The 24030-nt window shown below is 46.5% G+C and overlaps 1 protein-coding gene across 5 annotated transcripts in view; it reads left to right on the top strand.

The window, feature by feature from the left end:
• The window catches only part of zswim8 (zinc finger, SWIM-type containing 8), a 70172-nt gene extending 47635 nt beyond the window's left edge, over positions 1–22537 (top strand). For 2 of the 5 annotated variants that reach the window (XM_063191910.1, XM_063191911.1), the window contains exons 18-27: positions 1921–2073; positions 2846–3068; positions 6198–6487; positions 8584–8915; positions 10153–10644; positions 10946–11123; positions 12425–12592; positions 13690–13809; positions 15986–16164; positions 20151–22537. In XM_063191910.1, coding sequence (XP_063047980.1) covers positions 1921–2073; positions 2846–3068; positions 6198–6487; positions 8584–8915; positions 10153–10644; positions 10946–11123; positions 12425–12592; positions 13690–13809; positions 15986–16164; positions 20151–20354 — 2339 coding nt within the window. In that variant the 3' untranslated portion in view covers positions 20355–22537. The remainder of the gene's footprint in view (positions 1–1920; positions 2074–2845; positions 3069–6197; positions 6488–8583; positions 8916–10152; positions 10645–10945; positions 11124–12424; positions 12593–13689; positions 13810–15985; positions 16165–20150) is intronic. The other 3 variants (XM_063191914.1, XM_063191913.1, XM_063191915.1) reach the window with 3 other exon arrangements.
• The last annotated feature ends 1493 nt before the right edge of the window (positions 22538–24030 follow it).

Here is a 24030-nt window from a genome sequence, read left to right as displayed (position 1 = left end):
TGACCACCACTTCGATTGACCGCATCATTGATTGACCACCATTTTAAAAGCTGTGGGAATTGTATCTGAGCACCTGAAACCCCAAGGTCTGAGGAAAAAAAGTCCACTCATCACTTTGGGAAGAGAAGCCACACAGACAAGCCTACACCATTAAAATCCTTTGGCCTGAATTCCTCAGCTGAAACAGGAGTATAATGTAGGTGCCGGTGCTGTTCCTTGATGAGCGCTTGCACTCATGAAGGAGGCCATTGTTTCAGATGAGTTGCTTCTAAAAAAAATAGTCTTCTCAACTGTAAAATAATGTTTGCAAAATGATTTCACTGAGTTCCCTTAAATGGCTTTTCTCCTTCATTTGGCAATAATCACATTATGTTCGTTTGTAAGAAGGACGACTATTCTTTTTGTAATTCCCAATGAAGGGAAGTCCCATGTCCAACCTGCAAAGAAGGCAGAAGACAAAACTGCTCTGTGATGCTTTAAAGCACGCCGTACTGTTTGAGCACTTCTTAAAATATGAGACACATGTATTTTCCTTTTTCTTGAGCGCAAAGACAGAGCTCTTAATACAGACCCAAAAGACAGAGCTCTCAAAGCCACAAATAAGGGAATAAATCTCAGCATTGCCAACGTAGCAAGAAATACCATCACAACTGAGACATGTGTCAGTGGTGTGACTCATCATACTGGGGTATTTAATTGACTTCAGGCACTTGGAAAAGTTCTCAGAATTAAAGTGAATAAGAGTGGGAATTCATTTCTGAACAATATCGCGAGAGATTGAAGAAAAACTTTTACTCTTCAGAGGTTTGGGAGGGAGATTGCCCGTCACTGGAACACTCACCCCAAACCACAAGGCAGCGATACAATTGGAATGGAAGAGAAAGTAGTAACAAGATTCAAGAGCACTTTTAAAGAGAAGCTCATTTTGTATTAGATGGGACACAAGATTTCTATTTCGCAGACTTCTTCAGACATTTTCCTGACTTTCTCTGAAGTATGTTGTTTTTGTGGTGTGCTCGCAACTCTAAAAGATAGCTTGTCGGTTGGAAACAGTTTTGCCTTTCTGTGTTTGCACACGACTTAAGTCTGCTGACCTTTTTCACCTGCCGAAATTCTTGTGCAGTGTACACCGAAGGGATGTAGCTTGCCTCTATACATGTACACATGGATTTGCACCCTTAATATAGACACACACACACACACACACACACACACACACACACACACACACACACACACACACACACACACACACACACACACACACACACACACACACACACACACAGGTTACCTGAGCTGACCTGGTGTGACCTGATGCCCTGGCTAGGGGATTTGCCAGCCAGCCAGTGTTTACCTTGGCTCCCTCTGAGAGCAGCACCCACATCAAAATTTAATGCTAAAAGCTTGTGGTGTGATTGTGCGTGACTCTGTGTGTGTGATTGTACAAGTGCAGCTGTGTGTGTGTATGTGTTAGTAGTACTATGGACATAATCCACCTCTGCACCATTTTAATAGCGGCTATTTTGATTCCTTTTCTCTCTTTTTCTTTCTTTTTCTTTCTTTTTCTCTCTGTTCTGTTCTGTTCTGTTCTGTTCTGTTCTGTTCTGTTCTGTTCTGTTCTCTTCTCTTCTCTTCTCTTCTCTTCTCTTCTCTTCTCTTCTCTTCTCTTCTCTTCTCTTCTCTTCTCTTCTCTTCTCTTCTCTTCTCCTCTCCTCTCCTCTCCTCTCCTCTCCTCTCCTCTCCTCTCCTCTCCTCTCCTCTGCTCTGCTCTGCTCTGCTCTGCTCTGCTCTGCTCTGCTCTGCTCTGCTCTCCTCTGCTCTCCTCTGCTCTTCTCTGCTCTCCTGTCTTCTCTGCTCTCCTGTCTTCTCTGCTCTCCTGTCTTCTCTGCTCTCCTGTCCTCTCCTCTCCTCTGGCAGACGGCGTGCCCCTGTCCTCGTGTGAGCAGCCGAGTGAGGCGGCGGTGTTTAAGCCGGAGGGCACGGTGCCCAGTCGTCTGGCTCTGGGGGGGCGCGGGGCCTACAGCGGCCGCTGCTGGGGCTCCCCCGTACGACAGAAGAAGAAGCACACAGGTGGGATATACCTACCTAACTAACCAGGCCCCTGAGTAAGCACCTGCCAACCGGCCACATGCTGCTGAAACTTCAGTTTGGTTGGTAGAAAAGGAAAAGTTTACAGGCCACTTTAACCCATTAGTGACTGAAGAAAAAAAGTGAATAAGCCCTGCTACTAACACTGCTGTGTGTCATATGGCAGTGGTTCTTAACCTTTTCTTCTGAACGCACCCCCTTAGCTGTTCCCAAGACAAGCCGCGCACCCCCATCCCAAATGTCTTCACGTGTATACGCAGCAAATTAATTTAAGAGATTATTTACAATGATTCTTACTTTAGACATTAATGAGTATTTTAATTAATTTACATGGGGACGAAAACATGTTTAAATTTGGTCTTAATTTGGCCTAATTATAATGTTTGGAAGCAGAATTTTGGTCACAACCTCAACACAAACAAAATTCCACACACCCCCTGGAATCTCTGACGCACCCCCAGGGGGTGCCCGCACCCCAGGTTAAGAACCACTGTCATATGGGATCCATCTCAGCACTTACCCTCCCGTCCTCTCCTTTTGCTTGTGAACTTGTGATGCGAGGCAAGATGTCATTAACGATAGAAGTTTTACTCAAAGCTAGGCAAAAGCCAGGCATTGATTGCTATTGATTCTGGGAGAAACTGTGCTTATTAATCTCTCTAAGAAGCTCTCCAATAAACCTCTTATGACTGTCTCTCCCTTATCAATAGTCTCTGGTGCCAACTTTTTTTTGCCTCTCTTCTCCCCGCTGCAGGCATGGCCAGCATAGACAGCAGTGCTCCAGAGACCACCTCCGACAGCTCCCCCACCCTCAGCCGACGCCCACTGCGAGGCGGTTGGGCGGCCACTTCCTGGGGGCGGGGCCAGGACAGCGACAGCATCAGCAGCTCGTCTTCTGATTCGCTGGGTTCGTCCTCGTCCAGTGGCTCCCGTCGGGCAGGCGGAGGAGCCAGGGCCAAAAGCACCGACACCAGCAGGTGAGGGGACCAATGAGGGGATTGAGCTGGCTTTTATGGAGGAGGGCTCTCCAGTTACCCACAGATGCATCTCTTCTCTCAGACATTCTTAGGAATTATTTCACAGCAGATTCAATTGGATACTTCATCTCTACCCCGGCAAAAAGTGAACAGTTGAAATTATTTGTAGAGTAGAGTAGAGTAGAGAAACTTTATTGATCCCCAGGGGGAAATTCAGGTGTCAAGTAGCTACATAAAAACAAACACAGACACACACAGACACACAGACACACACACATATGAAGAGGTTCCAGATCTGGGCCAGCTCTGGCATCTCAGGCAGTCCAATCCCCAATAATGATGTCCTTCTTAGTATCCTTCTGTATACTGTTAAACAGTTGAATGGCCCAAGGGACAAAGGACCTCCTTAGCCTGTCTGTCCTGCAGGTGAAAGCACGGAGTCTGTGACTGAACAGACTCAGTTGGTTAGTGAAGGTGGCGTTAAGGGGGTGATGCTGATTGTCCATAATAGAGTCCAGTCTGCTCAGTGTTCTGCTCTCAGCTGTTGAGGTGAGTGACTGCAGCTCCATGCCCACCACTGACCCCGCCTTCCTCACCAGTCTGTCAAGGCGTGCAGCATCTCTCTTCCTAATGCTTCCACCCCAGCAAGTCACAGCATAGAAGAGCACACTGGCCATGACAGACTGGTAGAACATAAGCAGAAGTTGGCTGCAGACATTGAAGGACCTCAGCCTTCTTAGGAAATAGAGCCTGCTTTGGCCTTTCCTGTAAAGTGCTTCAGAATTTGTGGACCAGTCCAGCTTATTGTCAAGGTGCACTCCTAAGTACTTGTAAGTACAGACAATCTCCACATTCTCTCCCCCAATAGAAACAGGCACCAAGGGCGGGGTGGAGCGCCTGAAATCGATCACCATTTCCTTGGTTTTGGTGGTGTTCAGGTGCAGCTGATTGTTTTGGCACCATCCTACAAAGTCATCCACCAATCCCCTGTACTCCTCTTCCTGACCGTCTCTTATACACCCCACAATTGCAGTGTCATCTGAAAACTTCTGCATGTGACATGTCCCAGAATTGTAGCTGAAGTCATTGGTATACAGGGTGAAGAGCACGGGGGAGAGAACCGTTCCTTGTGGCGCTCCTGTGCTGCTAATCACTGTCTCCGATGTTATGTCACCCATCCTCACAAACTGGGGCCGCTCTGTGAGGTAATCAGTTATCCAGGTCACCAGGCTAGGCTGCACTCCAATCCGCACCAATTTCTCTCTCAGCAGCAGTGGTTGTATGGTGTTGAATGCGCTGGAGAAGTCAAAAAACATGATTCTCACAGCACAGCCACCCTTATCCAAGTGAGCATGTACTCTGTGTGCAGTTGCAACAGAGTGTTAATGATTTACTTAGCTACTTTGGCTAAATAACGAGTTTAAAATCTACACAGAAAGTTGCATAGAATACAGTCCTGTTCCAAAGATAATGAAAAGAGCATTTTAGAAGCACACCAGCGGCACTCTCCAAGCAAGGGTGTGTCTGCAGCATGAAGGGCTTTGTATGCTCTCGCGGCAGATTGTCACAGGTATCTCTTCACATAGTTTTCATTTATTCATCGTAACATTCATCGTAACATTAGGGGGAACGAAAGGCTTGTTTTAAACTGCTTGCAATACACAGCGACTAGTGTTGCCACATGTCCAGGTTTTTCAGGATTGATTCCCAGTTTGTTGTCGTCTGTCAAAGAAATTGGAATAACTGTCCCTGTTTTTTGATATTGCACTTCCTCATATTACCCGTTGCAATGAACACAAATCATAAATGTTTCGCCCTTGTGCGTCAATGTGTCCCAGTTTCTTGCAACTCAGTGTGGCAACCCTAACAGCGAAGAAAACATTTGTTTCTTTGTAGCTCATTTATCATATTATTTTAAACAAACACGACAGGCAAGGCATTGAAATTGTATTGACAAATACCCAAATCCCTTCGCCCTCATAAAATGCAGACATGGCCCCACGAGTCATATCTGTGAATAGACTACACCAGTGGTTCCCAAACTTTTCCCCCTGCGCACCCCCTTTTACATTTCAATGTCGTTCGTGCACCCCCTAAGCAAATGTTGCACAGCTGCACATTTTGGGCAATCCTCATTTCCAATAGCCCTGACGTTATTTCTGCCATTATTACAAGTCTAGGAGTTATAAATTACACTTCAGATGGACCCTTCAAGCATACAATTCACCAAACAATTAAAAACTACATAATGTTCAAGAATTCGGTATAAAAACTCACATATCAGCCATTGCTCTATTCAGCTCATGCACCCCCTTATGGCAGGCCGCGCACCCCAGGGGTGCACGCACCCCACTTTGGGAAACCCTGGACTACACAATTGGAGCTGCAGGCACTGCTGAGAGTGTAGAACATGAACATTGTAGCTTGCATTTATTTACACAGACTCGACGAACTTAAGCATTGTAGCTTGCATTTATTTACACAGACTCGACGAACTTAAGCATTGTAGCTTGCATTTATACTGTAAACACAGACTCGAAGACCATGCAAGGGTAACATTAGCAAAAATATTAACCTGTTTTTTTGTTCTCACAAACAGCCACCACGGTGGTTTGAAACAAGGCCTTGGTTCGTTTTCCAAAGACCCAATTTCGCACAAAGTGGAATGTGTCTGTGGAGACACTGTTCAACTGTCACGAGTATATAACTTCAGCACTGTAATTCGCAAGTGCACTCATTGTGCGCTCCTCCAAGAAAAGTGACTATCGCTGCGAAGCTACAAAGTCTCTGATTTGGCTTCTCGGCATGAATTGGGCTTTAGTCATTTAACGGTAGCTTACCGACCATCAGTGGTGCATTATCTATTAAGCAGGGGTCAGGTTGACCCGCCATGCTTTATTTAGTCCAGCAGATTGGGGATGCATTGCGATGAGCTATTAATACTCTATGCATGCTTCTGGCATCAGACCTGCTGGCTAAGGATGATGCATTAAGTCTTTTAGCGGTTTAAATTGGTAATGAGCAGTGTTTTCCCCTCTACTAATGGCATAATACAACATTATGCTCAAAATGGTCTTTGTGCTAACCCCACCATCACCCATTCCCACCCCCACCACCACCCCTCTACAGGTATAAGGGTCGTCGTCCCGAGTGCCATGCGCCGCACGTGCCCAACCAGCCGTCGGAGGCGGCGGCCCACTTCTACTTCGAGCTGGCCAAGACGGTGCTGATCAAGGCGGGCGGCAACAGCTCCACCTCCATCTTCACCCAGCCCTCGGCCAGCGGCGGCCACCAGGGCCCGCACCGCAACCTGCACCTCTGCGCCTTTGAGATCGGGCTCTACGCCCTGGGCCTGCACAACTTCGTCTCGCCCAACTGGCTCTCCAGGACATACTCCTCGCACGTGTCCTGGATCACAGGTGGGTGAATGGGTGGGTCGGTGGGAGGGATAGGAAGGGTGTTTGTGTCCGTGTGTGTGTTTGCCTGTCTGTCTGTGTGTCTGACTGACTAACTAAAGGCCTCCGCACACCGGTTCCAACAGCACTGCAGAGCACTATCAGTTCTCACAATTTTGGTTACCCCTGCATGTGCTATAAACAAAGAATAGTCAATTTTATCACAATTTTGTCGAAACCTGTGTGTGGAGGCCCTAACTTTCTATCTAGTTCCCTGTTTGACTGATTTTCCAAACTTTTAAAAATTAAGACCTGAGCTTGCAAATATGGTGTCAAATCGGTGTAAAACATTCAGGGCAAATGAAGACAATTAATGACATTGTGCGGCGATCCAATAGTTATTCAGCAGAAATGATGACCAGCCTAACTCCAGCGCACTGAATCCACTGCAAATGAAACCAATGTCTTCTTTTTTGTTTCGGCTTAGTTTGCCTAATTTGATGTGCCTGCTTTGAAAACCCTTTCAACTCATTTGCAGAGGCTAAGCTAATGAGGGACGATGGCTAGCGGTAGCGGAGGCAAATTTATTCAACACACACCACAGTACTGTAGAGAGAGTCTAAGTGGATGGTGGCACTACAGAACACACACGTGTGTGTGTGTGTGTGTGTGTGTGTGTGTGTGTGCGCGTGTGTGTGTGCGCGTGTGTGTGTGTGTGTGTGTGTGTGTGTGTGTGTGTGTGTGTGCGTGTGTGCGTGTGTGCGTGCGTGTGCGTGTGCGCGTGCGCGTGTGCGTGTGTGCGTGCGCGTGCGCGTGCGCGTGTTGTCGTGAGATAATGGTACTCATTAGAAGTCATTTTAGCCTGTCGTCAAGCCTCTGCTAATGTAGTCTTAAAGCTTGTGGTAACTGTCTGTTGTTATTGCCAATTCCAGCTCCGTTTGGAGTTAGGCTCAGAGCAGTGTAATGCATTCATGCAGAGCTGCCAACAATGAGAATTGTCCTCAGGAACCTCAAGGCTTAAGTTCTCAGGAATACATATACAGACACACATACACACACACGCGCAAACTCGCGAAGAGACACACACGTGTACATGCAGACAAGCACACACTCGCACACTCACACACACGAAGAGTCATCACATGCAGAAATACACATTTGGAGTTGTTCGATACAGAGCAAGCTCACACATGCAAACACATACATGCATCACAACTGGTCAGACACAGAGCACTAGGGTGTATTTCTGACTACTGTGTGTTCTCCCACTCTTCCTTCCACCAGGTTACGTTGACTGCACTATTCTCAAATAATTGCACTCAAGCATTGCACTGTATTTAAGTTGGTGGTTTTGTCATATTGTCAGCCTGTCTGTGGGGGGTGGGTGAGTGGGGGTGTTTGTCTACAACATGATCTCCAAAAATTCCGTGCTCCTGGACACGGATGTTAAGGACATGAAATCTGTGTCCAGGAGCACGGATTTTGCCAAAATACTCTCTATAGGCTACTCCCACAGTTCTATGTTTCCACAGTCTTGTGTTTTCTCAGGATTGTTCTAATTTCAAATATTTTTTCTCAAAAAAACATTTCTTACTGACAGGTTAGGGTTAGGGGTTGTTTTGGTCTGGGCACAGCTAGTATTCTTTCATTCATTATATGAATTTGATAGCCTATCAACCAACTGAAAATGGTATTTCTCAAAAATATGTCTTTAATGACAGGTTTAAGGTTAGGGAATGTTTTGGTCAGGGCACAACTTAAATTGCTGTAGCATTGTTTTGTTTAGGATTAGCATTTGGTATGTATTTTCTAATGATAGATAGATATGCTGTGGGAATATAGAAAGCATTTCCGTGTGCCCATCACGGAAAACAATTCCGTGTCCAGGAGCATGGAATTTTGGCAAAATCCGTGCTCTTGGACACGGATTTTGTGTCCTTAACATCCGTGTCCAGGAGCACTGAATTTTTGGAGATCAGGCTGTTGTCTATTGTGTTTTATGTACTATTGCATTTGTCAAGCGTGTGTTTTTGTAACTGTACGGTAAATGGCACAGAACAATTTTGTAAAAGGACAATATATGTTCTAACCATCTAACTGTGATCTCTTCCTGCATGTAGGTCAGGCGATGGAGATTGGTAGCGCGGCACTGAACATCCTGGTGGAGTGCTGGGACGGGCACCTCACCCCGCCGGAGGTGGCATCACTGGCGGATCGGGCGTCTCGTGCCCGCGACCCCAACATGGTGCGCGCCGCGGCAGAGCTGGCCCTGAGCTGCCTGCCCCACGCCCACGCGCTCAACCCCAACGAGATCCAAAGGGCCCTCGTCCAGTGCAAGGAGCAGGTGGGTCCCTCGCTTCAAATATGGCAGCACTGCCATCGTCATTCAGAAGGTCCCCCACATGGCACACACAAACGGCACCACTGGTCCAGGGATCAAGTAAGAGAGCAGGTAGACACATCCACGCACTCACACATACACATATCTGCTTTCTCTGGGTGTACATTATACAGAACATTACAATATTCTCTTTTTCCTTACTGTGCTATTGTGGTCAGTGAAGCTTATGCTGTGGTCCGTGAAGTATTATTCAGCAGGAACTCAATATTGTACAGCAGCATCAAGACAAAGCAGAAACTACAGTGTTGTGCTTTCTCTGACTCTGCTGCTCCATGATATGGCTACAAACACAGAGCAGAATACAGCTCTGGCAAAGATTGAGAGACCACTTTGAAATGTTCAGTTTTTCTGAGTTTGCTATGGATAGGTATGTGTTAAACAAGCATTGTTTTTTCATTCTATAAACTGCAGACAACATTTCCTCCGAATTTCGAAAGAAAATATTGTCGGTTAGATCGTTGTTTAAAAACGTCTAATATAGTCTTTAAGATACTGTAGGCCCAATACTTAATACATTTCTAACTTCTCTCAGCCCACATTAAACTAAGTTCAATATGGCAATGACTTCTCTCAGCACACATTGACCTCCCATCATGCAAGACTACATTTTTAAAAGCACAAACACAGAAAGATAAATCGCAGCAGAAATCTTCAGGAGTTGTATGGTCTGAATTCCACATGTACAGTGTTGATCTCGCTTCCTCATCAGACACACTGGAAAGGGTGAGAGACAAATTAAGCCCATAGATTTCAGTCATCCATGTGACATCAGGTGAACGTCCCTTAAGGAGACCTTAGGTTAGGAAACCTTTAGGAGACTTTTAGGTTGAGAAGTGAGTTGGGTTGAGAAGTGAGTTAGGTTGAGTTCCCTCAGCACAGTAGATGGCGGTAGCGCACGTCTTATGCAAGCCGCCACCAAACACCACAGAAAGAGAAGTAGATGGAGGGGACAATGCCCCCTTAGGAGACCGAACTTGAGCACACTCCTATGCATTAGGTCAGTGTTTCCCAACCTTTTTTGTCTTGCGTACCCCCTAAGCATCTTAGTTGTGCCACGAGTACCCCCTAATTCATGTTCTTTATCGCTTTCTCTGTCCTGATGTGACTGCTCCATACATTTGTTATAATAATAACATTTTTCCAAGTACCCCCTGCAGTTTGCTCGCGTACCCCTAGTGGTACACGTACCCCTGGTTGGGAAAGACTGCATTAGGTAGACAGGGTTTGATTAATCTTACTCTACTAGACGGTGTTTGTCCTCATGTCTGTCGTCCCTGTGTGTCTCCAGGACAACGTGATGCTAGAGAAGGCGTGCATGGCGGTGGAGGAGGCGGCTAAGGGCGGGGGCGTGTACCCCGAGGTCCTCTTCGAGGTGGCCCATCAGTGGTACTGGCTCTACGAGCAGACAGTGGGGGGCGGCTCGGGCGCCCAGAGGGAGGTGCCCGCCCGCTGCGGCGCCAACGGGGGCACGGCCAGGCGGCAACAGGAGTCCAGCTGCAACGTGCTGGAGGGCGGCGGTGGCATGGACCCCCAGCAGATGGCGGCGGTCACGGCCTCGGTGACAGCGGCCACCGTGGTGCCCGTCATATCGGTGGGCTCCACCATATACCAGTCGCACACGCTGCCCGGCTCGGCCATGGCCCACACGCAGGGCCTGCACCCCTACACCACCATCCAGGCCCACCTGCCCACCGTCTGCACCTCGCAGTACCTGGGACACCCGCTGCAGCACGTGTCGCGGCCCGCCGTCTTCCCCGTGCCTGGGGCCACCTACCCACAGGTGAGACCGCTCTCTCCCATGATCCAAGATGCTGTGTGTTCTCCTGCAGTGGAAAGAGAGCTGTTTTTTTATTTTATTTCATTGTTATTGTATTATTGCATTGCAGCCCTTCAACAATTTCATTCGATAATTGCATTGCAGCCCTTCAATGTTTTTAGTGGATTACCTAAGAAGCATATTTATTCCAGTGCATTAACTACCAATTGCTAATAAATTCATGGGCTGTAGCTGTCGTTATAACACCTGATGTATGAGCCCACATAAATGTCATTGACCCATGTATGTGTGTGTGTGCCGTTAGGGGATGCATCCGGCCTTCATCGGTGCCCAGTACCCGTTCTCGGTGGCCACAGGTCCGCCCATGGCCACCGCCGTCACCTTCCCCGGGGTCCCCGTGCCCTCCATGACCCAGATCACCGTCCACCCCTACCACACCGAGACCGGCCTGCCCCTCAGCACCACTGTTGCAGGTGTGTGTGGTATGTGGTGTGTGTGCGGTGTGTGTGGTTGTGTGTGGTTGGTATCCACCTCTACCACAGTGAGACTGTGTGTGTGCATGTCAGAGACGTGCGGTCAGGGTAGGCAGGGTAGGCAGTGCCTACCCTGGGATAAATGTCTTAAAAATAAAAACTAACACGTGTTTTAAAAAATATTCTTCAGAGTTCACAAACACAACAATAACATTGATTCAGCATAAATTATGAGCTGTTTAAAGTACAGTATACGGCATGTTACATACCTGCAAACTCGTCACCTTTTGGTGACAGTCACCTTTTTTCCCGGTCCATTAGGTCATTCACGTCAATAGAAATAGAACCCCCGCTGTACACTGTCACCTTTTTTTCTTTGACGAGTTTGCAGGTCTGATGTTATACATGTTATGCATTTGTGTGTGTGAGTGTGTGTTGTTCATCAACCCCCGCTACTGCACCCAGATAAGCCTTCGACTGAAGCAGGTGCATATGTGTATATCTGTGTGTGTTTGTGTCTCTGCTGAGAATGTGTGAGCACACATTTATTTTATTTCTTTTTTTGGAAAGATGCCAGGGTGTTTGCTTTTTTACTTACAACCTTTGAAGTCTTAGAGCAATGCAGTGCCATCATTCAGAGAAGTCTTAAATGCAATGTCATGCAACATTTGGGGGAAAAACAACTCTGTGTGTGCGTGCGTGCGTGAGGTTACGTTTGCCAGCAGCACTGTAGTCTTCATAGCGCTAATCTGTCTTTACGTGTGTGTAAATAAAACATCTCTGCCGTGTCCTCTTTGACAGTGAGCGTGTGACGGGCCTTTGAAGTGGGCGCAGGAGGATAGTGGGAGCTCACAGATGACAGCAGGCTGTCTGTTCCCCTGCCATCTCTACCATCTGTCTGCCTCTTTCACTCTCTCTCTCTCTCTCTCTCTCTCTCTCTCTCTCTCTCTCTCTCTCTCTCTCTCTCTCTCTCTCGCTCTATCACTCTGCCCACCGCTCCTTGTCAGTCTTTCAACTTTTATCTCTGTCGCTCTCCTGTTAGTCATTACTGTAAATATTTCAATATCGGTGTTTAAGAGTCTCGTTGTCGTCGTGTGTCTCCCCCCCCCCATTTTTTTTTTTTAGTTCTGCTTACCAGTAATATCAAGGTTTAGTATACTGCTGTCAGAATGTCTTTTTCTTTGTCTCACTCTGTTTCTCTCTCTCTCTCTCTCTCTCTCTCTCTCTCTCTCTCTCTCTCTCTCTTTGTCTCACTCTCTTCCATCTCTCTCTCTCTTTCTCTCTCTCTCTCTCTCTCTGCCTCTGTGCAGGTGGGGTCCACTCAGGCTCTGCCATCCAGGCCATTCAGGGAGCCTCGATGCCGGGACTCGCCTCCCAGCCTGCCCCATTGGTCAGCGCGCCCTTCCCCACGGAGGACGAGCACAGCCAGCCAATCAGCCAGCAGGGCCTGCATTACTTGCACTCTGCCTACAGAGTTGGTGAGTCAATAGGATTTTACTTGGAGACAGGCTCTCATAATTTATTCATTTTATTTCTTTCTTTATTTAAAAAAAAAAAAATCTTAAGTTAGAGTGTCTGCGAGGATTAAGTGCAGAGATTTTGCACAATACAAGACCATCAAAGGAAAACATACAAGCTTTAGCTGTAATTTCATACATTAATCTTGTGTAAAATTACAATAAATGTCTTTCATTTATCAAGATGCTTCTGTGCTAATTTAGGTACTAAGATGATTAATACATGAGTTGGCACTTGAATAAGAAATACATCTTACTCACTAATTAATTTACCATGGTGTCTACGGCCTCTCCAGTCATTTCAAGCCCTGATGATTAATGTATGAACTAACATTTAAAATGTAGTAGTAAGCATTGGGTTAACCGTCTGTTTTTCTTTTTTTGTATATATATATTTTTTGTATGTAGTGGTTTCTTTTTTGTATTCTCTGGTTTAGCTGTATGCTGTGTGTGCGCATGTGTTTTAACCAGTTTCACTTTCCTCTTATCAAATCTATTATATTCTCATCAGCTAATATCAAGTCATTTGACTGGAGAAAGATGTGCACAGATAATTATTCCTATGTAATAAATTACATGCTTCAGTAATGGTAATGGCCCATTGGTGCACATGGTGAAGTGCTGGTGGCGGGTGTAGTGGTGATTTTAGGACGACTCTTTCCTCCTGGACACTAAGGGATAGAATAAGTAATGGGGAAGATATTTCATCAAGCCAGAGCTGAAGACAGCATTCTGGATGAAAGCTGTATAGTCATGCTCTCAAAGAACTCCAGTTGATTACAGCTCAATAGTTATGACTAATACCATGTGGTAGCCTGAAACTTCTCAGCCAGGAGTTGTGAAGAAGTCATTTTGCGTGACGATTCTCTCTTCTCTGTTTTTTCCACAAACTCTTGCCTGTCTGTCTCTGACTCTCTTTCTCTCTCTTTCTCTCTCTGTCTCTCTCTGTCTCTCTCTCTGACTCTCTCTCTCTCTCTGACTCTCTCTCTCTCTCTCTCTCTCTCTCTCTCTCTCTCTCTCTCTCTCTCTCTCTCTCTCTCTCTCTCCCTTTTTCACAGGTATGCTAGCGCTGGAGATGCTGGGTAGGAGGGCCCATAACGACCACCCCAACAACTTCTCACGTAGTCCCCCCTACACGGAGGACGTGAAGTGGCTACTAGGCCTGGCCGCCCGCCTGGGTGAGTGGCATTGCTTTATGAAGCAGCTAGCCGTGCTCCCTCCGCACTCCTGTGCGTTACTCTCTGTTGCAGAAAAGGCTAATGAAAGCAAAAGGGTTCATTTGAGCAGTGCAGATGTAAGAAGTTAATGACATAAAACTAGGTGCCAGGGATGAATGTTTCGACATTTAAAATGGTAATAGTCCCAAGCACATGCAACAATCGTGAAAACGTCAGTCTATGGCTTTATTTTATCTCGTTAAGTTTTCACATCTGAACTGCTCTGGTGAACCTTTCCTATTGCTATTATTATATTACATTACATTTAAGTGTCATTGCCTTACATTACATTTAAGTGTCATTGCCTTACATTACATTTAAGTGACACTGTGATGGAGTGACCATCACTAGGGTTGTGGGTGTGTTCTGACTGTCACGGCAACAAGCCTGGCTCTTTTTGTGTAGCGGTCAGAGCCCCAGTTTACTACCCCAGAAGGTCTGGGTTCGAGTCCCGGCTGGGCAACTCTACTCCCCTCCGCTACAGACACCAGAGCTACTACCAAAACAGGACATAATAACACCAAAAATACACTGTGATTGGAAAGTAGTCAGGCGTGACAAGTTTAGTAGCAGAAGACCAGAGCTAGTTTTTCAGATAGATTTACAGCATTTTCGCATCGTGAAAGCTTGGGAGTGTTCACTTAAAAAAAGAAAAAGAAAGAAAGGAACGCCCACCACAATGGCTGTCCTGGCTGAAAACAAGAGTGTCAGTGGGAATGATTCGTATAAAATGTGAAATGTGTGTGGGTTTCGCGTGCATGTGTGTGTTGTGCGTGCATGTGTGTGAGTGTGTGTTGTGCGCGCGCGTGTGTGTTACATGCTCGCGTGTGTGCGTATGTTTGTGTGGGTGCTTATGATAGGACCGTGGGCGAGATGGGTAGAGAGAGAGGAGAATATTAAACGTGAAAGTGGAAAACAGGCGTCAGTCTCATATTGGCATTGTGATGTCTATTTTACACGCCGTGCCGCAGGCATCAAACATTTATAGCAGATCAGTACAGTGCAGCATTGGCAGCACAGCAGGAGGCCTCAGTGCTCCTCTCTCTCTCTCTCTCTCTCTCTCTCTCTTTCTCTCTCTCTATCTCTCTCTCTCTCTCTCTCTCTCTCTCTCTCTCTCTCTCTCTCTCTCTCTCTCTCTCTCTCTCTCTCTCTCTCTCTCTCTCTCTCTCTCTCTCTCTCTCTCTCTCTCTCTCCTCCACTCCTCTGCACCGACTGATTAAAAATTCAAGCCTTTTCTCTCTGTTCCGTGCTAATCCTGCACTGCACCCGCTGCTTTTACACCAGTGCTGTGCTCTTCACTGGCCTTTCTCTCCCCCCTTTCACACATTCACTTGTCTTTTTTTACCCTCCTTGTCTGTCTCTCTCTCTCTCTCTCTTGTTTTCCTCTCTCTCCCTTTCAGTGCCAGTCAATCGGTCTCTCCTAACCTGCATTGACTCACATATGGACTTAACTGCCATCCCATTCTTAAACCATAAGGTTCAGTATGATACTGGCCCACCTTTTGCAGCTATTTCAGCTTCGGGATGCCAAAACATTTTGGACAATTCCATGCTAAGAGGGTCAAAAAAGATGGGGCACACACAAGGCTCAAGTAAAAAATGTAGATTGTAGCCGAAAAGTTAACAAAATAAGTCATTAGGACAAAACTGGAGCTACAGACGTTCCGGACCTAGTCCATTCTCAATGTCTCCAGTAGGACAATTCCATGCTCCCAAGTTACCTTGTGGGAACAGTTTGGAGTGGGCCTCTTCCCCTTCCAACATGATAATGCCCTAGAGCAGTGTTTCCCAACCAGGGGTACGTGTACCACTAGGGGTACGCGAGCACACTGCAGGGGGTACTTGGAAAAATGTTATTATTATAACAAATGTATGGAACAGTCACATCAGGACAGAGAAAGCAATATAGAACATGAATTAGGGGGTACTCATGACACAACTAAGAGGCTTAGGGGGTACGCGAGACAGAAAAGGTTGGGAAACACTGCCCTAGAGCACACAGCAAGGTCCATACAGACATGGTGACAGAACTCTAACTCAAACTCTTTGTGGGGGCAGGCCTAGTGTATACACAGAGAAACCCATGGCTGGTGTATGTACAGTATGTGTGAATGTCTATGTGTGTGTGTTCCCCCAGGTGTGAACTACGTGTACCAGTTCTGTGTGGGGGCGGCTAAAGGGGTGCTGAGCCCCTTCGTGCTTCAGGAGATCATCATGGAGGCTCTGCAGCGCCTGAACCCCGCCCACATACACGCTCACCTGCGCACGCCTGCCTTCCAGCAGCTCGTACAGAGATGCCAGCAGGCCTACTTACAGGTAATACACACGCACACACACTGGTTTAGAACTAGTACTTTTATTTGGATCTCACCAAGAAGGCAGCATTACAAATCCAAACACGGATACAAATTATACACACACTAACACCCACATATAGGAATGAAACACACACACACACACAGATATAAATGATACACACACACAAACACCCACATATACGAATGAAACACACACACACAGGTGCAGCAACATTTGTATGCGTATTTACACCTTAAAACTCTTCCTCCCCTTCCCCTTGTCATTAATTTGTTTGACCATTGACTGAAAAAGTCAAGCTTTGCAAACGGGTCAGTTGTCTCGGGCCCAGGAAGTGAGGAGGCCCCAGAATTAGGTCCTTATTTCCACATTGGGTGAGGGGGGCCCTTTCAAATGCCAAATGCCCTGTTGGGAGTCTACTGGCCTGAGTTTTGGGTGCTGTGGAGAAGTGGGTCGCTTAGTTTGTTTTGGATTACCACCCTCCCATTGTGGCCTGCACTGCTACTCTTCCCCATTCAAATCTCTTGAGTTCCGCAGCTTTTTACGACCACGCACACGCTCATCCGCTCACTCCCACTGACAACATTTTGCTTGATTGTAATGTGGTGCAATGACTGGTGCCTGCATACAGTAATGTACTATGCATGTCAGAACTGACAGAAAGAAGACGTCTTCTTCAACAAGGAGACAGACACAGCCTTGCTTTAGCATGTGCATGAATTGTGCATGAAGGCGAGGGCATTAAAGCTAAAGATTAGAGCAGCCGCATGGTGTGGTGTGTTCCAACGCTGCAGCTGCTGTTGATGTGAAGGCACCTAACTGCATCTGACACATCAGAGAGGAAAAGCTGTTGGCTGCACAGAGGCACACACACATATTCAGGCAGGAATGCACACACACACACACACACACACACACACACACACACACACACACACACACACACACACACACACACACACACACACACACACACACACACACACACACACACACACACACACACACACACACAAGCTCCATTTTGTTGCCTTGTTGCATACTCCCCCATCACGTCCCCCACCCCAGCCTCACCAGTTTCAGTCACTCCTTATTTGGCTAAAGCCTCAAATCTCCTGATAAAAATGCAGTTCAGAGAATCCTCATCTCCAGGAATTCACACAGCACCACTTATCGCCGTTATCAGCCGAGGCATGAAAATAACACCCAGATTCTCTTCTTTACTCTTTTCTCTCCTCTGCTGGGAGTTGATAATCAGTCTGACACCCCACCATTTCTCAGGTTTCAGTCAAAACTCCCCTAGATCTGAGATGTCTTGGCCGTCTGTTTGAATAGAGGAGCCAGATATCTGCTGTAGCCTACCTAGTGAGAAGCAAATGGAACACCACTTTTTTCTTTATAAGACACGGTTACTAAGATACCAACTGTTGACTTTAGAATTCGATAGCATTTCAGCACGAGGAAGCGTCCACGCTGCCTTTCGGAATCGGAACGACACAAAGGTGCTTTTAGAAGGCAGAATTGGATTCTAAAATTGCCTCGCTGTCTCTGAGTGCACACTTCAAAGGCTACATTTTTTGTGGCTCTCTTTCAATATTTAACTCTGCTGGAATTGGGGTCCGTGGAGAAAAATGAGCAGTGACAATGACATTTTTTTCAATTTATTCTCCCTATCAGTAGTTGCACTAAAGCCCATACATTTTTTTATCCTGTGCATAAATGAGAATTGTCTTGACGTGTTGAAATAGAATTCACATTTACCGATAAAATCACATTTAAAAAAAAATAAAGCCTCCAAATTACACTTCGTCGGTTTCTGCTTTTAATGGCCGTACTGTGACCATGTCAATTTTCCTCTGAGCTCCTCAAGCATCCCCTCAATAAGCCTGTGGCCCAGTAGCCATCTTTATCACCTCGCTGGAGTGCATATGCGTATGTACTCTAGCCAGCGAGATGGGACTGTCCCAGGCCGATGCTAAAGAGCAAATGTACTGTGGCCAGCACAGAGTCACTTCTCTAACTGCTCCACGGGGAGAAATACATTCCACACGCCCGACACTCCGCTCAGCACAGCTCCGCTCACACCAGGAAGCCCAGCGAGGCTGCGTTCAGCTACGCTCAGCTACACCAATGAGGCACTAAGCAGAGAGGCACTCTGGCCTGTGCAGACCCTCTGCCCAATACGATTGCCCAACAAGACTCTTCCTAAGACAGAACGTCTGGCCAATAAAGCGCTACCCATACAGAACCCAATGGAGCCAGTCCAGTCCGGTCCGCCCACCAAAAATAAGAGGGCGGAGGATTCATAGGGGAAAACAACTGAACACATTACAATGGCAGTGAATGGCAGTGGAAGACATCAATATAATACTTCTACATGCCGCATCCAAACGGTAAGATGTTGGCTTTGTTGATGAAAAAACAAATGCAGAGGGCAAGGCCCTCCAACTTGGTTAATGTTTGTCCATAGCGATTCATCCACACTATTTACCCATTTTGGCAAACCATAGCTGGCACGCCACCACTGTTCTGTGAAGGTTCGTAAGTGGGGGAATTACTGTGTGGACAAACACTGAAGAAATAACCAATTAAAAAACATGGGCGCAGCTGATCCATGACAACCTCCACATTTCGTTTTCTGTTGATAAAATTACCACTATCACCTGTGAGTACTCGGGTCAAAGATGTGCAAAATGAAATTGTTAGTCAGTGTAACGGATACTTTCTGCTGACTGCAACTGTAAAAAACATGACTCTTTTTATTTTATTTTTTCCAGTGAATTCATGAAAGCCTCGGCTGTCATCCATTCACTTGAATGAATTTGCAAATCGTGTTTTTTACTGTTACAGTCAGCAGAAGGTATCCGTTATACTGAATGACAATGCCATTTTGCACGTCTTTGACCCACTCTTTGGACGCACTCTAACAATGATCAACGAGTGTTCACTGCCACTCATTCAAAGCTGCTTATTTTCCACTACGATTTGTCCGCCCGCTCATTTTGGGTGGACGGACCAGACGTACCGACTGGATCAATAAGACTCCCCAATAAGACACTCCCGAAAGACAGACCCTCTGCCCACTAAGACACAGCCCAGAGAGGCACTCGCACCACTTCAGCCCTGCCAAGTGTTCACTTTTGCTACACGACCGCAAGAGAGGGCAGTTATTTTTTTGCGCATTAGAGCTCTAAACATTTTATGGTGGACTCGACAGGTGTTGTGCAATTAGGCTTGCTGCCGTATCTGTGGAGGTCTCATTAGGAGAGCCGGTATTGTTGCAGTTCACTGTGCAAGTGTTACAACGGTAATTGTCCTTGTTCCATTTCTCTCCCACTTCATCCACTGTGTTGTTGCAAGTGCTTTTGGTTACCCAAACACGGCCATGTCCTAATGTCTTAGTCAGTAGTTGATGGCTTTTGTGTTCCTCCCTCTACATCCCACTACCGACAGTACAGTGGACTAGACAGCTTAGTCCTTTTTCACACCTCTCTTGTCCTTCTGAGCACCAGTTTTAGTCCTTCTGGGTACTGGTGTTTCAAATATGAAATTACCTGGCCCCCGTGTCCGTTTGTGTGTGTGTGTCCATCCACAGTATTTTGCATCACCTGCAGGTGGTGCCAAACATACATCTAACATTGGGCAGGGGCGCAGGTAGCCATCTCTGATTACTCTTGTTGCTTGCGTTCTGATTCTGACTCATGGGGGCCTATACTACAAAGCTGGTTCAGGATAAGTTAAGGTTAAGTTAAGAGGTAAATCACCTAATAGAAGAGCATGGAGTCCTCATTTTCTTAAGAAAAGCTCTTGTATTAGATGATTTACCTCTTAACTTAACCTTAACTTATCCTGAACTAGCTTTGTAGTATAGGCCCCACGATGTCAGTACTTCACTGAGCCTCAATGTTTACATGGATTACTGTGTGTGTGTGTGCGTGCGTGTTTGTGTTTGTGTTAATTGCTCTTCCTCTGCTTTCCGTCCGCAGTACATCCACCACCGGCTGATCCACCTGACGCCGGCGGACTACGATGACTTTGTGAACATCATCCGCAGCGCGCGCGGGGCCTTCTGCCTGACGCCCGTGGGCATGATGCAGTTCAACGACGTGCTGCAGAACCTGAAGCGGGGCAAGCAGACCAAGGAGCTGTGGCAGCGCATCTCCCTGGAGATGGCCACCTTCTCCCCCTGAGCGAGACCACCAACCAGGGCTGGAGTGGAGAGAGGAGAGGAGAGGAGACACACGGGGTTGACATGGACATGGACATGGACATTGACATTGCCACCACTACCAACCGTCGTTGCTACCACTGGCACAGTACCGTCATTACCACCGCCACCACCAGCGCTACTGCAGTCCATGATCGACATTTTTTCACGATAATCGTCACCATCATCACTGTGGCCAGGGTCACAGTCACAAGGTCGTCGCCGTCACCTCTGCCGTGATAACCAGGGACACTGAACAGACATTGGCTCTCCCAATGGCCGCTCTCACAGGAGCTCCCTGGGCACCCCCACCCCTAGACATCAGGCCCAGGCCAAGGCCCAGGCATGGTGAGGGACCATACTTCCTCACAACCACCGACCCATCACCGCCGCACCACCACTCTGCCCAAGTCGGGTGTCCCCCTCTTGTGTCCTGCCGGCCCTGGCCAAACCTCCACCAGTCCCTGGGGTGTCTGCATACCCTACTCCTCCACCAATCTCCCCCAACCCCCCACTACACCAGCTCCCTGCCCTAGCTGCTTCTCAACACCGCGTTGCTCCTGCCTTGCTCTGCTGACCTCCTCTTGTGTTAGCCTCCATTACAGCAGTGCTGCTCTGCTCTACTCTGCTCCGCAGGTCTGGTGGAGCTTATGGACAGCCAAGGGAGCTCTAGAACTTCTATTATTATTAGTGTTTTTGTTGTTTATGAGTATTGTTGCTCTGACCCTTCTTCTTATTGTGTCTAATATTCGTGTGACTTTTTTCCACGTTAACACAGGAGAGTTACTCCTTTTTGAAGTTTGTTCGTCTGCCAAACTGCTCACCCCACCCCACCCTTCCCCATGCCACCCATACCCATACCCATTACCCAACACCCCACCCCAGCCCACCCCACACACCCCAGAGCCCAGTTGTGGTGGAGCTTGTATATGTGGTATCTCCCCCAGAGAGTTGGAAGTTGAAGTTGTTTTTTTCCATTCATCCGTTGGTGTGGATATATTTGGTTGGTTGGTTCCATTAACGAAACCACTATAATGTCAAGATTTGAATACTGCAACATTCCTCTGTACCTGGAGGAGGACAGGACATGACAGGAGGCCCTCCGCCGGTCATCAAGGATTTACACTCGGGGCTCATCTAATGATGTAAACAAAAACAAACAAACAAACAAACAAAACAAACAAGAAGAAAATATAAACAATATTTGTTAGTCATTCAGATGGAAGAAAAGAGAAAAAAAAAGTTTAATATTGAAAATTATTATGTTCAGTACGGGTGAGGATTGTTTTTGTTTGTTTTTGTTTTTTTCCTCTCCTTTTTTTCCTCTTTTTTGTTTTGTTTTTGATATTTTGTATAGAAATGGTGTGCGTGTGTGTGTGTGTGTGAGGTGTGCTGTTTGAAGCTGAGCAAGAGCGAGTGTGATGTGTATGTTGTGTTGTATGTGTAAGTGCTGTTGCGTGAGCTCCTCTTTCCAATCACCTATTGAGGGCCCAGTCTCAGGGGCTTTTGGAACACACGAGTCTGGCTGGACCAAGTGCCACCCACCCAGTCCTCTTGGGCATCCAATCTGGACCGCCTCTTGCTTTCTATTATTCTTCTCTTTTTTATGACAGAATATTCATCGCTCTTAACCTTCCCTACACTGACAATATTATGGTTACATCCTCCTTAGTTCAGCCTTGTTGCAACTTTTCTTTCTTTCTCTCTGTCTTAAAATATTTTTTTCTTATTCTTATTCTTCATCCTGCCCCCTTCCTGTCTGACCTTATTTCTCTACTGTGTGTTTGACAATGACTTTATATGTCTTGTTCTGTTTGTCTGCGTTTTTCTTTTCTTCCTTGTCAATGCGCCGCCACTTGCTTGTCTTTGTAAGTGTGGGCAGGTGTTTTGTGGGAAGGGGGCATTGCCAGGCTCCTGTGTTCAAAGCCAGACTCGAACCTCAACTTGGAACTCACTGGTGGAGAATGACTGAGTAGAAAATGTACTGTGATATTTTTGTATTCTTCAAAGTGTAGCTTGATTGAAAAAGTATATTATATATATAAATATATATAAATAAAAAAACTGTGCCGATTGCAAGCGGATGTTATTTAGGATAAGGAAGAAAAAAAAAGCATAAAGCAATATTGAATTGTAGAGTTTACTTAATAAAGATAATTCAATACACTATGTTGTCTTGATGAGTGTGACTTCTTGATCTTCCTTCCTTGCTTATTTGAAAAAAGGTGGGTTTTTTTGTTCAAATATCATTAGCTGCGTTTGTATGGAGTGGACACTTCAATTATAATAATAATAATAATAATAATAATTGTATTTGTATAGCACTGTGTCATACAAGGCATGTAACTCAAAGTGCTTAACAAATGGGAAAAAAACATTGTTAGAGATAGATTTAAAAGGAGAGGTATAGAGGAGAGGCAGAAAAAGCAGGAAGGCAGAGGAAGAAGAGATAGACAGAGAATGTAGAGTCATAAGGTCAACGTAGGTTAGGACCAGGATTCTTAGATGTGTAAGGTCCATAGTGGCTGGGCCTATCATAAGTCATAGATAGTCACACAGAGATTGGGCGCTCAGGTGCGGCCCCTGGTGGCATCAGGGGTGAGGAAAAACTCCCTTTCGCTTGATTCATAGTTTGTGAGGGGAAAAAAAAAGCTCAGTGAGGTCTGAGAAAAAAAGACCCCCTGTAGTCAGGAAGAAACCTCAGGCAGAGACCAGCGGCCACCTAGGGGAGCCCCCTGCCAGGGCTGGATTGCGAGTAGTAAGGGCGCTGCGGCGGCTGGGACACTATGACGCCTTGGCAGCTAGGAGTTGGCAAGGATGAAGAGGTGGGTCTTCAGCTGCTTCTTAAAGGAGTCGACGGAGGTGGCTGATCGGATCTCGATGGGGAGGGCGTTCCATCTCTTGGGCGCATAGCAGGCAAACGCGGCGTCGCCGATCTTCTTCTGCGGGGGGGTGGGGGTCCTTAGCAGCTTGGCATCAGTGGACCTGAGAGCTCGAGCAGGGGCATAAAAAGAGAGCATGTCTGAGATATAGCTAGGGGCAAGTCCATTTAATGCTTTAAATACTGTGAGCAGAATCTTAAAGTCGATTCTGTATGAGACGGGTAACCAGTGCAGGTCTGCACTGTTTATAATTAAACTGATTACATTTATGGTGGAAGACTTTATCCATTTCCATTACTTGGGATTTTAGTAAGACATACACTTGCACTCGTAAGTTGCATGGTCCCATCTTGGGCATTAAGCATGTATGCAGATAGACTTCTTTCGTAGGTGCAAAAATATGTGGTGTTCGTCAGTACTTCTTGAACCAATGTTCGTTTTCAACACCAGATGGCGCCACGAGCACATGTCTTCCAGAGCCGTATATCTCTAGGCTCTGATGTCTTCGCTTCTACTTGTGGCGCTGGTGTGGTGCTTTTTCCATGTTTAAAAAAAAAAAAATCCCTCACATTTTTAAATGCCACACCAATGGGACGCCACACGTCGGGAAAGGCTTGCTTACTGTCTTGGAGCTGTGACTGTCCCTTGCATTCAGGACAAGTTCCAAGTTGTGTCAGAAGCTATTCAAGGCTCCGCTTCAGCTAAAAAATGTGCAGTTTGGCGTTGCTGACGTATGCCAGCCATATAAAGTGAACGGGCAGTCACTCTCCTAGTTTG

The sequence above is a fragment of the Engraulis encrasicolus genome, chromosome 24 (genome assembly GCF_034702125.1).
Source record: "Engraulis encrasicolus isolate BLACKSEA-1 chromosome 24, IST_EnEncr_1.0, whole genome shotgun sequence".
Taxonomy (NCBI): domain Eukaryota; kingdom Metazoa; phylum Chordata; class Actinopteri; order Clupeiformes; family Engraulidae; genus Engraulis; species Engraulis encrasicolus.
This window is presented reverse-complemented; position numbering and strand designations above follow the sequence as displayed.